Source organism: Megalopta genalis, chromosome 1, assembly GCF_051020955.1.
Source record: "Megalopta genalis isolate 19385.01 chromosome 1, iyMegGena1_principal, whole genome shotgun sequence".
NCBI lineage: Eukaryota > Metazoa > Arthropoda > Insecta > Hymenoptera > Halictidae > Megalopta > Megalopta genalis.
The window spans coordinates 1933608-1952075 of NC_135013.1; the positions used below are offsets into that span (position 1 = coordinate 1933608).

Here is an 18468-nt window from a genome sequence, read left to right on the forward strand (position 1 = left end):
TATTAATATGGTAATATTTATAGTAATATATAGCATGCATAATAATATATATATAGTACTATACAGTATATATAGCAATACTATGAATCTTTAACATATAAATCGACAAATAAATTGACAAGATCGCGATTTTACGTTTCCACATTAATATATTAATATAATATATTTACAATTAATATTCTCGAACAGTTCAAAGAAATATCGAATGTTTGAAACAGTTTATTCGTCGTAAGCCGATCAGAATCAGAGAACTGAACAGAAATTTTTTTACATCAACCGACAACGCGTTTCGTCTCTCTCTCTCTCTCTCTCTCTCTCTCTCTCTCTCTCTCATATATTTATTGTCTTTATATATATATTCACGCATCGATCAAGGAGAAACGGGGAAAAAAAATCTGTCACACTACAGGGCTGCTAAAAAAAAAGGAAGAAAACGTTTTCGAGCGTCTAGCGGGGTGCGTACAAATAAAAAGTATCCCTGAGAGAATTTGTACTCCGAGGACGGCACCACAATAATCTGTGCGCCGCCGTTTCCTTTCTTTTCTATTCTTTTTTTTCTTTTTTTTCCTTTTTCTTGTCGTTTTCCTTTCTTTTACATCGACGCGTCGCTTGAACGATTAATACTATATCGGTACAATATGTATACACTCACGAGAGAGTCCTAGGAGTCCATCGTCGTTTCGAGAGCTGCGTAATCACCGAGGCAAACAATTCCCCGAAACAACGGATACAGTAGTGTCTCCCTAATCGACGCTCAGATCGTCCACAAAAATGGACAATTTGGGAAGAAGAGATACGATTATTCGAGCCTTGCGATTTATTTTTATAGTTATACATTGTCCACAATTATAAAAACGAGCCGCAAGGCTCGAATAATCGTATCTCCTCTTCCCAAATTATCCAATTTAGTGGACAATCTGAGCGTCAGTAAGGGAGACATTACTGTACGCGGAACAACGTATAGTCCTCCCGCGACAACAAGGCGCCTTTGCGCTTACATTCCCCCCACCCCCACATTTATTTAGCTGCCCCACTGTCGCGGCACTCGATCGCTATTGGCCGAGACCGGCGGAGAAGATCGTCGTCGGTCAATTCATATTATTCGGGAAGCGCGAAGAGATTCAATTATTTCATAATTTTTACAGTAGTGTCTCTCTAATTGACGCCCAGATTGACCACAAAAATGGACAATTTGGGAAGAGGAAATACGATTATTCGAGCCTTGCGGTTTATTTTTATAGTTATAAATTGTCCACAATTATAAAAACGAGCGGCAAGGCTCGAATAATCGTACCTCCTCTTCCCAAATTGTCCATTTTTGTGCGCAATCTGAGCGTCAGTAAGGGAGACATTACTGTAATCGGATAAAATCGAGCGATAAAATTCGACCGTTCGCGGTGACGAGCCACACCCTTTCAACCCTCGCGCGGCGAACGAGCGCGTCGTCTAGCTGCGATTATTTTGTCGTTTTTGTTGCCCCGTGTGCTCCTCGCAATGTACCGGGTGTGCTCGTTAAATAATTCCATTCGATCGGGACGCGCTGAATTTCGGCGTCGGTGATGATTCGCGATTAAACCGCACATAACTTCGATCGTTCGTGACATTTGTAAAATAAATCATGAATACGGGGAGAACAGCGGAAATGAGAAAATATTGATCTTTTATTCTACTGTCACGGTAACGGTATTCAGGAATCGATTTTTGTCGTCGGTTCAATGTTTCTTTTCCTCTTCCTTTTCTTTTCTTTTCTTGGAAAAGATCGGCGAGAACGAGTAATTTTGTACAAAAAAATCCGCAGTCCGTCGGCGATCGTTTTATCGATAATTGCTTTAAATATTACCACAGACGCGACGAAACATGTACACTGTACAGGGTAGCCCAAAATTATGACTCAGAGAAATAATGGGTTCCCGAGATCATTTGAAGTAACTTTTTCCTTAGCAAAAATGTCTTCTTTTGCGAGTTATTAACGAAAAACGGTGACCAAAGAGCGATCGCGTACGGCTGACACTCCGCCCTCGCGGCCACTGCCGATACGTTAAACGGCCGGCGCCGCCTTGCGCCAGCCGAGCTCGCCTCTCATTGGCCGCCGTTTTTCCTCGATAACTCGTAAACGGAGCGGCGGATCGCATTTTCGCTGAGGAAAAAATTACTTGAAATTACCTCAGGAATCGTTCCATTCCAGGTGTTGACATAATTATGGAACACTCTGTACATCCTTCGCATACGCATTCGAAGCATCCTCCATTAATCGCTGAACTGTTCTTAAATTCGTACCGTGTTTCTGATAAAATAAATACATCGTAATTACAGCCTCCGCTTTCGCGTTTACAATTGAATACTGTATCTCTTTATCGCCGTAACGAAGGAATAACTTTCGATCGAACCATTCGTCTCGCGTGTTTACATAACTACTAATTAAATAAACGCTTCTTAGAAAAACGATCGCGCGAGAAGATCATCATCCATCGAGCGACACCGTGTCGCGGCGCGCTGTTGCCGTTATCTTCGTTCTGCATTGTAATAAAAAGATTTCTCGTTTTATTAAACATTACATTTAAATTACAATGGTCGTCGGTGCGGAATAAGTTACAGAGTCTGCGAACAGAAACGATTCTTCTGCACCGTTCGGGTCTCTCGATTTGCCGCAGATACTGTCGAATAAGATTTTTGATAATTTATAATTATTAATAATATAATTTTCGTTGTCCAAAAAAGGAATTAGAAAGAAAGTTAATATTTTATTATCGGATCTGGTTGTGACGCGACGAAAATTGCAAGCTGCAATCGACAAAAAACGACGAAAATGACAGAAAATAGCAGAAATGAGAGAATTACAGTGATTCCAGCGACGCGATATCCGGTCGTGAATTATTACTTAGTATTATTATTTAGTAATATAATTATTTAGTAATTGGCTGCCACGGATTCTCGATACCGGGTCAAGTATAATAAATTCTCCCTAATTTTCTTTAAGCTTGTAAACAAAAATAGACAATTTTGCAAGAGGAGACACGATTATTCGAGCCACACGGTTCGTTTTCATAGCTGCCAACAATTATAAAAACGAGGCGGAAGGTTCGATTAACCCTTTATCATCCCTTCGACGAGTCCAACTCGTTCTGATAATTTATAGTAACAACTTATTCAATATAAATGTTATTCTATCCTTCCTAAAAGTTGGAATAAAATTCTAATCTTTTGTCATCGATATTATAAATAAATTCAAGTAAATTTAGGCACGAATGAGCAACAATTTTCTTTCCCCTTTAAGAAATCATCGCAATCGAAACATTTATAATCGCAGTGACCGCGAAGAAAATGGTACGTCAAGGGGTTAATCGCATCTCCTCTTCCCAAACTGTCAATTCTTGTTTACAAGCTGAAGGACAATTCGAGAGAATTTACTGTGATCGCAAATTTCACGCACATACGAAACAGAATCGAGTCGTTTCGGGTATCGGAATCGCCTAAATACTTGCGGTAATATTTTTCTCGTTTGCAGATGATTCGACTATCTACGATGAAAATGATCTTCTTTCGCTTCGTTACGGTAGAAAAAAGAAAATCATGTTCACGCGCAAATCAAAATCGCATTTTCTTTACAAAAACGCGACACACGATCGTGGAAACCTGCGAGAAGAATGGAACAATACGAGCGAGAAGCCTCGGACGACCGCAGAGAAACTCTGCAATCTTGATCGAACGTGCATCCGAGATCAGTTTCTTTGATCTACAGGGTGTCCCAAAAATGTCTCGCGATCTGAAAGTGGCGGGTTCCTCATTTGAAGCAACTTTTTCCTTTAGAAAAATTTTCTCCGAGGCACCGTTAACGAGTTATTAACGAAAAACAGTGATCAATGAGAGGCGAGAGCATGGCTGACGCCCTGCCCTCGCGACCGCTTGCGCTGCGCCAGACGGACGGCGCGACGCGGCATTGGCCACGAGAGCGGAGCGCCGGCCGCGCTCGCTCTCCGAATGGTCGCCGCTCCGTGCGCTCGTTGGCTCGGCCGAGCTCGCGCTGGCCGAGCTCGCTTCTCATTGGTCAGTGTTATTCGTTAATAACTCGTTAACGGTGCCTCGGAGAAAATTTTTGTAAAGGAAGAAGCTGCTTCAAATGATCCGAGGAACCCGCCATTTCCGGATTACGAGACATTTTTGGGACACCCTGTATACAGCAATCCGACCTTTTCTGTCCAAAACGGAGGATACGCCGTTCGTCGAATGCGAAGGACGATGCGAGTTAATTTTTAAAAGAAAAACATACATAAACGTAACAGGTACCGGGAACAATGCACGGGCGTTGAACGCGATAACAATTTGACCGGGAATAATATTACAGTTAAATAATTACGGGATGACTACAGCGGGTCCGAATGGACCCGCATGGACCGCCGCTGATTTGCCGAGGGTCGAAGGGAGGAACGGTTCATCTGCCGCGAAGGAACGCCTCGCGCGCGCCGCAAGCATTATTCTCAAAGAGTATCATAAAATCGGAAGTCCTTATAATAAACGATGTAACGATAACAACGTGTGCGTGTAAGGCGTATCAATACTAATCAATAAATAATCGTCGGTCAGGGCGCGGTCGGATCGTCCGACGAAATTAGAAATATACAAATTCGGTGACAATAATTTTGGTGACATAATTCGCGTTCATAATTCGAAAGAATTTTTATGGGAACGATGCGACAGACACCCTGAGGCGACCACGACGAAATCATGTGCTCGCTGCAGCAGCAACAGCAGCAACGTGAATCGATAATCGAGAAAATTACATTCCGCGTTTTCAGTAAAAAACAAAGAGTCTATCCTTTTTGTCTTTTATATCACACGATCGTCCATTATAATAAAAAAAAATTCATAACGACTGCAAAATCCATTGCCCGATTCCATTCCATTGTTTTCTTGTCCTACTCTCTTCGTTTTATTTCTCCTTTTTTCTCTCTCTCTCTCTTTTTTGTTTCTTTGTTTTACGTTTTTCCTTCGGTTCATTAGAGCTACATATCACGGTTAAATTACAGTCGACTTTTGTTTTCACATAGGACCATGTTCAGACCTATAAACAATTCTAGGTGTACATCTACGGCATAATCTTATGGCTAGTATGTCGCTTTCGGGGACACAAAACAACTAACATCGTGAACTTACTTGAACAGGCGACCGACTGACGATGATCGCGGTGAACGAATTTCCGAAGAATCTCTCCGTCGCTATTTTATCTGTTATTTTTTTCTTTCTATAGCGTAATAGTTGCCTTTTTTTTAGTGACTACGACTTTCGTTACACGGCGATCGAGAGCCTCGGCAACGGAGTACTTCAGAAATTTGTTGTTACCCTGTTCGCGGATCTACCGGGTGTCCCGAAAGACGCTCGCAATCTTGAAGCGAGAGGTTCCTGAGATCATTCGAAGCAACTTTTTCCTCAGCGAAAATGTTCTACGAGGCTTCGTTTGCGAATTATCAGCGAAAAACGATGGCCAATGAGAGGCGAGCACGGCTGACGCCCCGCCCTCGCGACCACTGCCGCCGCGGCGGCAGACGGCCGGCGCGAGGCGACATTGGCCGAAAGGGCGGAGCGTCGACCGCGCTCGCTCTGCGATTGGTCACTGTTTTTCGTCGATAACTCGTAAACGAAGCCGCGGATTGCATTTTCGCCAAGGAAAAAGTTACTCCAAATAACCTCAGGAACCCCTCGTTTCCCCATCGCGCGTGACTTTTGGGACACCCTGTATACGCAAAGACTTCTATAAAAATACAAACGAATTTCTCGGATAATTTCGTAGACGAGGAATAAGGGGAGAACGTGTTCGAGAAGCATGTCGGATTCGTGCCGAGTCGCAGGAAGAAAGAAATTGCGTATACGCGACTAATAAATAGACGGCGGATTTTACGCGATTATGAGGAAAATTAGTAATAATTTGAAACGCAATACTTTATAATAAATCAGTTATAAGGATTATAATAATTTAAAACAGTGAATACATTGAAAGAAACTAAAAAATCTGTCAGTTCGAACTCATTGAAGTTATTAAAAAAAGAAAGCAGGACACTTGTGCTCGACACTCATGTCTTGCAATTTAGGCAGACAATTTGTTATATTTCGCATAAATATCCGCAGTCTACTAATAAATAACACAATTATGCGAAAGCTCCTTCCGGGAAGGAGATCTCTGCTTTACCAACAATCGCAGCCTATGTTCGCGTAAATGTCATGAACAAGTTGATTCCGTGGGTGCGCGCGGGTGCGCGCATGTGCGCGCGCGCGCGCGTGTGTGTGTGTGTTTGTATGTCGTGTGCGCGTGTGTGTACAAGTAAAATTAACGATTCGATATTTCTACAAACGCTAGCTTAATTACTCTTGCTGAACGCCACGATGATAGAGGTGATGCTCTCGTATGTGCCTGTGGCGAAACCAAGCAGTCCTATCAGTACTATCACGACGTCCTTCGTCATCGTGAACAAACCGAGCGACGCGTTCTGCCAGCAGACCACCATCTCGATGATCGGCGGAAAGATCAGAGCTAACGCGGTGCTGCTCACTGCGCCCACCAACGATATGAACAGGCCCAGTTGAGGTATCGCTTCTGCTAGCACAACTGTAACAGAATTGTTCCCGTCAGTTATCGAGCAAAAAACAACCTAACCTTGACATAACCTATTGTAAAATAATTTTGAACGGATAAAAATATTTCTGAATAAATAAAAATGATTCTACCTAAATAAAATTAATTCTGAACAAATGAAAATAATTCTAAACAAATAAAGATAATTCTGAACAGATCAAAATTATTGATAAAGTATTCAAAAGATTATTTGTGTCATTCAATAGGCTATTTATTAGCTTACGGTACTTGAACATCGTGGAAATAGACTGATTTAATACTCACACGTGAGCAAACATAACGAAGACCGGAAAATAGTCTCCGCTAGAACTGGCCACCTGAACGGGCCGAATTGGTTCACGAATCCTGGCCACATGATCGCGACAGGAACGTAAAATTGCAGTGCATACGTGAACAATATACTTAACGAGATGGCAACTTTAATGCACTGTGGTAAACTGCAAAAGAAACGGAATCATATTTATCGAACGAACGAACGTTACACGCCGGTGTTTGCGCGCGCAATTCTTCCCGCATATAAACAAACGACAAAAGAGGATGTTGTGTTATTCGTCGTTGTTATTTCTTGAAAAATCGGAAACACTTCGCGCGGTTCACACACCGCGTCATGCACGATCAAAATCGTTACGTTTAGGCAAGAAAAACACGCAAGGCAGGACTTTGGACATTTATTATTAATATAATAATAATTATAATTATTATTACGGATAGCGTATTCTCGTTTGTTTTTTTTTTGTTAATATAGCATTCGTTTCGAGAGGGGGGGGGGAGAAGGATGATCCGCCGAGACTCTGTTTCGGCGTACAAGTAGGAGCGCATCTGATTGGTGCAGCACTTCGGCAAAAAAAAAGATATTATATGAATAGAAACCTTGAATGCACGACGACGATTTTTCCATCCACCCTTCGTATGCAACAGAAAATTATGTTACAAAGAGTATTCTCTTAACTACGTTTGCGTCTCGTTATTTTTCAGTATCAGTTTTGATTTGTTTGACAGAATTTTGACAATTCGTGACGCAGAACGATTTATCACCTGGACGCACAACAATAATCTACTGTAGAGTCGGCAAAAGCGATGTCCATTTAACATCAATACATAAAAAACCATTGTGCTTCTAATCCTTGAGTTTTGCTTAATCACTTGCCAAATGTTTACAGCGTTCAGGAATTCACAGAAAGAAATACGGCGACGAAATTTCTCCTCGTATCGTTGAACGCGAGTTTGCTTGTACAATATTAAATATACAAGATGGGCAATTTAAAACAGGTCACTGGAATAACTCATTTCTCTTCAACAATAGGGAAAAAATTGCAGGAAAAAAGTTGCTCGGCTTCCAAGGAGCACTTGATACGTTGACAATAATTTTTGTGGCGGCTGCAGGCGTAGAGGACATACCAAGGTCAAACCTATCTCTTTAATGATACGCCTGGATACCATAAAAACTAAAGCTCCTACAAGAAAGAAATGCTTCAGACAGAAGTTACTTCTTTTTCTAGGTAGAATAAGATTCTGGAATGAAATTATACCGTTCTGTGTTTCAAAAAATACATTTGTCCTTCGTGTGTCCTCTACGCCTCCAGCCATCACAAAATCATTGTCATCATATTATCTGCCCATCGACATCGAGCCACTTTCGTCTGGAACTTTTTTCTCTATCGTTGAAGACAAACGAGTTATTCAGGTGACCTGTATTAAATGCTCTCGACCCTGTATACATATACACCCTGTACATACATATATATGTACATGTATATTTAGCGAATGATTAACATTTGTAATTAAAATATCGATATGAAAAAGATTGATCTAGATTGAGTAAAAGTAAAGTATATATGTTGAGAGAAAAAAAGATAAAAAGATAGAGAGAGAAATTTGGTAAATGGATTTGCATACTCACACTTCTTTCGACTCGAGATTTAACGTGACCGATCCAGCAACCGTGTCGCCATATTTTAAATACGATATGAAACCCATCGCGACGAACATGGCGCCCACAATGACCATACCGACATTTAAGACTCCAAACGGCTTACTGAAATTACTCGGTTTCTTCATCTCATCCTTCAGGGGCAACACCTGAAACCAAACGACAACGATCATTCGTTCGGGTTCAATAATTACTTTCAATTTTAAATAAACTTTAAATTATAATAATAATATTTTAATTAATATCAATTTATCATTATTAAAAAATAATAGTAAAACTTTAATACCTATTATATTATATTAAACCTCTATATTATACCTATATTATACCTATATTATACCTATATTATACCTATATTATATACAGGGTGTCTCAAAAATGTCTCGCAATCCGGAAATGACGGTTTCCTCGGATCATTTGACTTCCTTTACAAAAAGGAAGAAGTCCGTCCGTCGGCGCAGCGGTCGCGAGGGCGGGGCGTCAGTCATGCTCGCCTCTCATTAGTCACTGTTTTTCGTTAATAACTCGTTAACGGTGCCTCGGAGAAAATTTTTGTAAAGGAAAAAGTTGCTTTATATGACCTGAGGTACCCGCCACTTTCGGATTGCGAGACATTTTTCAGACACCCTGTATATTATACCTATATTATACCTATTATTAATACCTACTATTTTAAATAATATTACTTAATAAGAATACAATCTTATTCGATTAAAATCTTACTCGAGCAACTGTTAATCTAGTTAAATTTTTATCCGATCAGCATTTCTCTCTCTTATCAGTCATCCGGATAATATTTCGCTCTGCATCAATAGCTTATTTTTTAAAAAATTGTACAAAGCGAGCACCGTACATACGATGACTCCTATTAATATTTACACTTTTTAAAATTAGAATAAACGATTAAAATTTTCTTTTAGATAATATTGTGACTAGTATACTAAACAATTACTAAACCATTTTGTTAACTACTAATACTTGAACAACAAAACCAAATAAAAGACTCTCGTTTCTCAAGTCGTTCGGTCTGGTTCTAAAAATGCTATCGCGTTTCGAAAAGTGTCCTAACCTTAACGAGGGGCGCTGCGCGTCGACGTCACCGGGAACGAACGCGTCGGAAAGCTCGGACAAGTCGGATGACTGTAGGACAGACTCGCGACGAAAACGGCCGGTTGCCAAAATAAGCGTTACATAAATGCGAGGGAAAACGGTGTGTGTAGGCGCCTTACCAGCGTGATACCCTCGAAAGAATATATCACAGTGCCGAAGAACAGGGGGAGATCGTGCCACTGGGCCACGTAATCCCTCTCGCGGATCGGCGGCAGATCGTGGCACATTATGTACATGGTGGCGACGTAGCCAGCGATCACTAGAAAATTCGCCAGCGACGAGACCGGCACGAGGTATTTCAGATTCCTGATCCACGTGCTCAGCATTATGGGGATCAGGACCACAGCCATGTGTTGATGGACGTCCAACTGGATCCCGTACACGTCCAACACCTGCGACGAAAATTTTAAAATTAGTAGTGCACGTCGATTAGTAGTGCTCGTTAATTTTGCAATTTGTTATATGTAGTCGATTTTGAGTTGTTACATCGTTCTAGTTGTTACAGTTTATTTGACGACCAAGCAGAAAAGTACGCGCCGGAATTAGCAGTTGTACAGAGACACGCAGATTATGTTATTCTAGCGGGACTTCGAAGATTATATCGATTATATTATATTAAATATATTTAATTAAAGCTTTATATAGCTTTAATTATATATATTTAATATAATTTAATACAATATAATAAAGCTTTATAGCTTTAATATAATATAAATATATATTATTAATATATATATAAATTTCACGTTAATATTTAGTCCGTGTCTAAGATTAGATATATTCTCCCTAAATTCTTGAATGAATCTAATAATAAAATGACAACAATGATTGTAAACTCACCTGCTTCATATTCGTGCCAATGAAAACGAAATAAACGCAGCAAAATCCGAGTTGCGTGACACATAAAAATATATTAACCATTTTTCTGGAACAAACGGACGAACGATAATGTAAATTGTGATCGCGATGTAAATGAAAATTTGAGTAATCGAATTTGCGCGACAATGAAACGAAACGAAATTCGAATAAATCAACGAAGAATTGGAAATGAATGTAATAATATCAATCTTTTTACGAAGAAGGGGATCAAAGTACAACAACAGAAACAAAATAAAATTAGCTTGCACGATCTAATAAATTAACAAAATAAATTGGAAATGAATTTAATAATATCAATCTTTTGACGAAGGAGGGGATCAAAATACAACAATGGAAACAAAATAAAATTAGCTAGCACGATCTAATAAATTAACAAAACAAATTGGAAATGAATTTAAAATAATATTAAATTTTTGACGAGCGAAGAAAACAAATTTGTGCAACGACGGTAACGAAATAAAATTTTAGTTTGCTTGATCTGATAAATTAACAAAGAATTAGGAATCAATTTAACAATACTAAACTTTTCATCTTCGGAAACAATAACGGAAACGAAATAAAATTAGCTTGCACGATCTAATAAATTAACAAAATAAATTGGAAATGAATTTAAAATAATATTAAACTTTTGACGAGCAAAGAAAACAAATTTGTGCAACAACGGAAACGAAATAACATTTAAGCTTGCTCGATCTGATAAATTAACAAAGAAGTAGAAATCTATTTAACAATACTAAACTTTTCATCTTCGAAAACAATACTAAAACCGGTCCGAGATGTCTGAAATAACCTTGAAATATTGAAAGGTCATAATAATAATAATAATATCGTAACGATAATCGCTTAAAAATAATTGATTCATACGTCGCTTGAGACAGATAAGGAAACAGCCGAAACGGCTGTTCCGAAGAACTGTTTAAAGTGTTGCCGAAACAACAACTTGGTTCAACGGCTCCTCTATTTGTTTCCCGTTTGAAATTAGTCCCTGGTCGCGACGCGGCGCGACGCGTCAAGCGGATTTCGGTATGATGCTAAACAAACAGTCGATGGGATTCCTATTTCATCTTTCTCTGACACACATACAAACCTCATAAACACGGAGTATTTTCGGAGTGACAGAGGGCCGGTGGCGAAGCACATTTCCACAGTACCGGCGAATCCAGACGTGGCCGTCGGATCGTTCACTCGCCGCGTCACCTCCGCGTTGCATTTCAGCTGCGACAATTATCGAATAGTTTTATTTCGTCGTACCAGCCCAGAGTTATGCGACGTCGAGTACATTGCGCATTCAATTTCGCGATTTCACTATCATCGTATTTGAATTACAGAGCGATTCAACGCTACGTTGCGATTCTAATTGCGTGTTTTCAACCCTTACAATTAATTCAATTGCTGATTATTTTAATCACTCGAATACAACGCGTTTGAATTATGATGTAATTGAAGTAATTCAATTGTAATTCAAGCACGACTCTGCGTCGAACGCTGTGCACCGGCGTTTTTCATAGGAATTTATATTTTAATATACAGGGTGTCCGAAAAATGTCCCGCAATCCAGAAATGGCTGGTTCTTCGGATCATTTCAAGTAACTTCTTCCTTTACAAAAATTTTCTCCGAGGCACCGTTAACGAGTTATTAGCGAAAGACAGTGACCAATGAGAAGCGAGCTCGACCAGCGCGAGGCGGCCGAGCCAACGAGCGCACAAAGCGGCGATCATTCGGAGAACGAGCGCGGCCGGCGCTTCGCTCTCGCGGCCAATGCCGCGTCACGCCGTCCGTCGGCGCAGCGGTCGCGAGGGCGGGGCGTCAGTCATGCTCGCCTCTCATTGGTCACTGTTTTTCGTTAATAACTCGTTAACGGTGCCTCGGAGAAAATTTTTGTAAAGGAAAAAGTTGCTTCAAATGACCCGAGGAACCCGCCACTTTCAGATTGCGAGACATTTTTGGGTCACCCTGTATTTAGAACAGAGATTTGACGAGAAATAAAAATTGTAGAATATTTTGAATAGAAATTTGACTAGAAATTAAAATTTTAATATATTTCTCGTAGAGATTTAACTGGACATTTAAAATCACGATAGATCTTTGATACATAGAAATGCAGATGAAATGATTTGAAACGGGAATGATATCGCGCAACAATTAAGTAGAATGAAATAAATTATATTGCTTATATTATATTGCTATCATAAAAGTCAGACGCATTTCATGCGTCAAGGACCTAATAAATTGCACGGCGGGAATCGAGGTTCTATTTTGGCCGGTGTATAATTATTAGCGAAGTTATTTCGACGTTCGGGCTACTTACGAGAACGTGTTGCGCGTGAACACAAATCACCCCTAGGAAGATCGTAAGCGGCGGAGCCAGCAGTAATCCGGCATGCTTGAATCCATCCCCCAACGCAAATATACCCGAGCCGACGTTACCTTTGAACAGGTGCATCATTGTTTCTAAATACCTGTAATAATTCCATCGACCATGAGTAGATTGCTACACTGATACATTACAACTACAGCGTGTTCAAGTAGATGTGACACGAAAAACAACGCAACAATACAAAGTTCTACTTGTTGGACATTACTGCTTAAAGGAGCAGCAGCTGTACCTTGAATTTCGCATTAATTTGCTCGAAATTATTACTGAAATTATTACGAAATTAATACTGAAATTATTACGAAATTAATACTGAAATTATTACGAAATTAATACTGAAATTATTACGAAATTCTTACTCAAATTATTACGAAATTATTATTTAAATTATTACGAAATTCTTATTCAAATTATTACGAAATTATTATTTAAATTATTACGAAATTAGTACTTAAATTATTGCTTATTACAAAATTATTACTCAAATTATTATGAATTTCTTACTCAAATTATTACGAAATTATTATTTAAATTATTACGAAATTATTACTTAAATTATTGCTTATTACGAAATTATTACTCAAATTATTATGAAATTATTACTTAAATTATTACGAAATTAATACAAAATTATTACTTAAATTATTACTTAAACTATTAAGAAATTAATACTCAAATTATTACGAAATTATTACTTAAATTAATACGAAATTATTACTCAAATTATTACGAAATTATCATTCAAATTATCCCGAAATTATTAGGTAGCTTAGATGTACGGAAAATCGTAATTTTCCAAGACAAACCATAAGAAACTCGATTTCTCGGAACGTAAAAATCGGGGTCAAGGAATCGAACGGTTTTTCGCGCGGTTCATTTTTAAATCGAATGTTATTCGAAGCATGGGAGAGACAGAGTCCGCGTAACAATTCGACAGCACAAAGGCCCGCGGCGCATAGCTAACAACGAATTTTCCAAGCATTCCCCTGTCCCATCGCGCGAGCTAATTTAAAATCACCGGCGAATGAACCTGCCCGACCGAGTTTGAAAACTCTCGGCGGTGCCGCCGCCGCCGTCGCCGCTGCCGCGCCCCGTTCACCCGTTCACCGCGAGTTCGTGTCTCGAATAAACACGTGTCCGCGGTGTAGTCACTGGCTAATCCGTAGGCCACCGTTAAACCGTCCGCGAGCACGATCGTTCTTCGTGCGAGAGGACCGATCGGAAATAGAAGTGCACGACGGAAATAATAGCGGACGGGATTTCGTTACAAATAAGTCCGAGATATGTCACTCGAAGAATAGATTGAAGATTTCACCAGAGATGTACGCGATACACGTGACATAACCTTAGTTAACACTAGAACTATCGAACCCTAAACGCGACTTATGCGCATTGTTTTATAGCAATGCCAGGATTGGATTTATTTAAAAACTTTGCACAATCTCTATTGCAGTATACGTTCGAAGGAAAAGATTTATCGAAATAATTCTTATAGATGCATTTTCGTAATATCAGCAATCGTAAAAGGAGAAATTAGGTGCCGGTCATTTTGAATACAGTAAATTCTTCCTAATTGAGAAAGGAGACGAAAGCTCGGCTTGGAAACTAAAATGGACAATTTGAGAGAAGGACAAATGTAATTTTATTTATTTATTTATTTCCGCTTATTTAAAAATGATTTTATTAATTTAAAGCTTCGTTTTCTTTATGATTAATAGACTGCGGATTTTATGCGTTTAAGACGAAAATAGATAGAATTTAAAACAGTAGACAGATTAGAAGAATTTAAGAGCGTCGTTGTACTATTTTCAAGTTATTAAAATTGTTAGAGGAAGAAAGAAGTTTCTGCCTGGCAACAGATTGCTGCAATTCGCAAGTACAATTTTTATTTTATTTATTTTTATTTAGTCATTATAGTCAATAATTTGTAATAATTTATATTGTGAATTACTTCAGTCTTTCTCTCTCTCTCTCTCTCTCTCTCTCTATTTTTTACACCTTTATTTTTCAATTCATACATGCTGTGCTACACATGCTGTATGCTAAATATTTATTTTTTATCTTAAACTGCTTGAAATACGTTTAGACAATGATGTTAGTGCAGATACTTTTGAGTGGTATAAATGGTCACAAATTGATCATTGCATCATGCAAATTGTTGATCATTAGAAACTAAAAGGTCTTTTATCTGGCAAGTAAGTGGAATATACTCAAGGACACTTGAGGAACGGTATAACCTTTTTTTCAAATTGGACTAAATTATTGAAATATTCTTTCAAAGACAGAAAGTCTTATTTATTTCAATTTCGCTGTACATACTTGGAATGACAAAAGAAATTAAAAAATTCGTGTTTGTTTTATTGTTATTTTCACTGCATGCTGAAAATTTTATTGAAAAGTTACAGTGTCGCATTAACGATTCTGCTAACTTCTACATTTAAGCACCGAATAGATTTCTGTCTAGATATTGGCTAGAGTCTCATCGAAACGTGCAGATATATTTACATGGGATTCTAAGTTCGTTAAAATGTCTGCGATTGAGAGAGCAAAAATGGACGCCGGTGCGTCTGTTCCGGGCAATCCGTTGTCTGTTATTTTTGCAAATTGACGTTTCAATGAAACTCGTAATTGTGTAATCGATTAAAATACTACTAATATCCCTGCGTCACGGGCGATTCACTAAATGAGTTAAATGTGGAAATTACGCGAACCGATGAGAACTAATGCCAAAATATTTATTTCGAGAATCGTCTTCGGTTTTCGAGGCTGCGAGAAGGGGCTGCGTTTCAATGTTACTCGTTAATCATGCTCGGCACAAACAATCATTCCGACGAGCACCGTCGCTGAAAATATATGTTTGTACAATTTATCGAAATCTATAGCATTTTTTTCAGTACGGTTCGATGTAAACTGCGAAGACAAACTTGCCCAAACGAATGATAGCGTAGGCAAATGGATAAACATTGGCCAACTTTCGCCGACGATAATTCCGTGAAAAATCGTCGTAGAATGATGACTCTTTTTTTAAATTAAAGCTTGAAACTTCTACTTTAAGACATTGTTTCTCGATTTTATGTTTAACATGCCCTCGCCGCTGTAAATCTCTCAAATGCCGACGGTACGTGACAAACGTGCAAGGGTTACTTTTAAAGTGCTGTAACTTTGCGAAAAAAGATCGCAGTCACGTTCCGTTTTTTCTAAATTAAAGGGGAAGAATCGACCTTTATCCTACGACATTCCTGAGAAAAATTTTACCGAGACCGTGCATTTCGTCAAACTCGACAATTTACGATACGACAAACATGACCATTTTCGATATGACGTGGCGTCACATTTAAAGGATTACAGTGGCGAATATGAGTTGAACTAAAAATTGAGCGACGGGATCTTGAAGTAGAGGTTTCAAGCTTTAATTTGAAAGGAAGATCATTATCGTACGATGATTTTTCGCGGAGTTATCGTCGATCAAAGATGGCCAATTTTTAACAAAAATTTTTCCATGCTAGGAATTTATAATTATATTTATAAATAATAATAACGCTGTTATAACGAACTGCATAAAATTTCTGAGAAGAGTATGAATTATTATACAAAATAGAAATTTGCTGCAACAATTACAATAAGTAATAACAACCAACGCAGTTTCCAGTTTCAACGAATCATTTTCGGCCCATCAAAATTTAAGTCGTTGGATTAAACAGTTGCAGTGTAAACTAATTTCGGGGCATTAAACAAGTTTAAGATTGGCATCCCAAATGACGCAGGCTATGCAGATTCGCCACTTTACTGCCGTCGATCCACGAATTGGTGAAAATGCATACGTCTGAGTGGTTGAAGAACGCTCCACCAGCGACGCGACGTTTCGTATTTAATGTGCGTGGCATTTACATTCCTGCGAATTGTTTCATATTGTGATTTCCATTAATGTTGCGCGTGCACGCAAATGAAGGAAATTACTTCGCCACGTGACCGTCATGCATAAACCGGCGTTAAGTCGCCGTACGAGTGTGCCAACGATGGTCGACGATGGCCGACGGTGTGTTATTCAAAAATCGGGCTGTTTCGTCTGTCCCATAATTCACAGTTCCCGACAAGAAGAACAACGGGAGGAGAGGGGAGGGTTATATATGCGCGCGCATTACTTTTCCTACTGTACATAGTAACCGCTGAAATGTCCGGCTTTCAGCGATAGATTTTCTGTCGGATTTCTTCCTCGACAATGATCGAAATCATGAAAAATTCATGAGTGGTAATGATAAAAATTGTTCGTAAAATTACTGCGAAAGATAGGACATTTTACATTTGATTATGCAACGAAATAAAATGTTATAAATGAAATAAACAAACGTAGAGTTAAAAATCGCTATAAATTATCTGATAGTAAAATTGTAGTCTTATAGTAAAAGTGGAACTACGACTCTCAATATTTGTTCTATTTCGAATTCAATAATATCTTTAATAAAATTCAGTTCAATAATATCTTTAGTAAGATAAAGTAGTCTTAAAATCGCGATTAATCATCGAACAATAAAATCTAAGTGTAATCACAACTCAATGTCAAATTCAATATCTTCAATCAAATTCCAATCTGAAACCAATTACACTTTTTATCGAACCCTCTATAAGGAATAATGATCTATTTTTTTGTCTTTAATTAATATTCAATCTCGCACGACTCGACCTCGTTTCTTACAGCTTCTACCAATAAAATAACCTACATAAAATTGCGTAAATACCAATAAAATCGTTTTTCCAATCGCAATAGGGAAACTTGTACCGCCGTTCATTCACGGCCGGCATGTTAATCGAGGTGTTAAATTATGTTCCAGCGAACGGAATTCGAGGCTGAATTGTTCCGTGCCGCGCGATACCTCAAGGTCCCGACAAGCACTGTGCTTTAATTACTCTCGCGACAATTACGGCGCGCCGTAAGAAAAATCGCCGATACCTGTACGATCCGTTCGCAAGCAAGCAGCTTCGGAGGAAAGATAAATCTACGAATTATCCGGATGCTTTTAAGCGGGACAAAGAGGACGGACGGAGAAGAAGGAAACGCTATTCTCGGAAAATAAACACCACCGCGCACGGAAAATTACGATGATCCTGATGAATAGCAACGTCGCGATTCGCCAAATTGCTTCCTTCCTTTCTGCACTCTCTGACTTCGTGCGTAACGCGGAAAAAGATCCACGAACGTGTCCCGTTCTTATTCTTTTTTTCTTTTGCATAAAAATTGACATTTTTTCGCACACACGAAGTGCTGAAAGTCGAGCAGAAAATAAATTATCAAAAAATAAAGAATCTTTTTTTATAACATTTTTACAGTGATTTTTATAATATTTTTACAATAATTTTTCTAACATTTTTACACTAATTTTTATAACACTAATTTTAATAACACGTTTAACGCTAATGTTTATAACATTTTTAACGTTGAACTTTTATAACATTTCGTATTAAAAATAATATTATTCAGTGAACGTAGAAGGAACGTGCAGTCGCAGCGAAAGCTTAAAAAAAAATCAAATTCGATAATAAGGAAAATAAAA

At 38.6% G+C, this 18468-nt stretch overlaps 1 protein-coding gene and 1 long non-coding RNA gene across 6 annotated transcripts in view; both read right to left on the bottom strand.

The window, feature by feature from the left end:
• Positions 1-1643: 1643 nt before the first annotated feature.
• The window catches only part of LOC117221555 (proton-coupled amino acid transporter-like protein acs), a 57332-nt gene continuing 40507 nt past the window's right edge, over positions 1644-18468 (bottom strand). For 3 of the 5 annotated variants that reach the window (XM_033472600.2, XM_033472601.2, XM_033472598.2), the window contains exons 4-11: positions 12854-13004; positions 11632-11759; positions 10506-10590; positions 9785-10057; positions 8526-8704; positions 7496-7528; positions 6890-7062; positions 1644-6598 (exon numbers count right to left, since the gene is read on the bottom strand). In XM_033472600.2, the coding sequence (XP_033328491.1) occupies positions 6351-6598; positions 6890-7062; positions 7496-7528; positions 8526-8704; positions 9785-10057; positions 10506-10590; positions 11632-11759; positions 12854-13004 (1270 nt within the window). In that variant the 3' untranslated portion in view covers positions 1644-6350. Of the gene's footprint in view, positions 6599-6889; positions 7063-7277; positions 7460-7495; positions 7529-8525; positions 8705-9784; positions 10058-10505; positions 10591-11631; positions 11760-12853; positions 13005-18468 lie in introns of those variants that run through there. The other 2 variants (XM_076518445.1, XM_076518451.1) reach the window with 2 other exon arrangements.
• Positions 7741-8519, bottom strand: LOC117221557 (uncharacterized). The gene is made up of 2 exons (XR_004490529.2): positions 8155-8519; positions 7741-8079 (listed from the first exon to the last, which is right to left on the bottom strand). It is a non-coding gene; the product is annotated as an uncharacterized LOC117221557 (long non-coding RNA).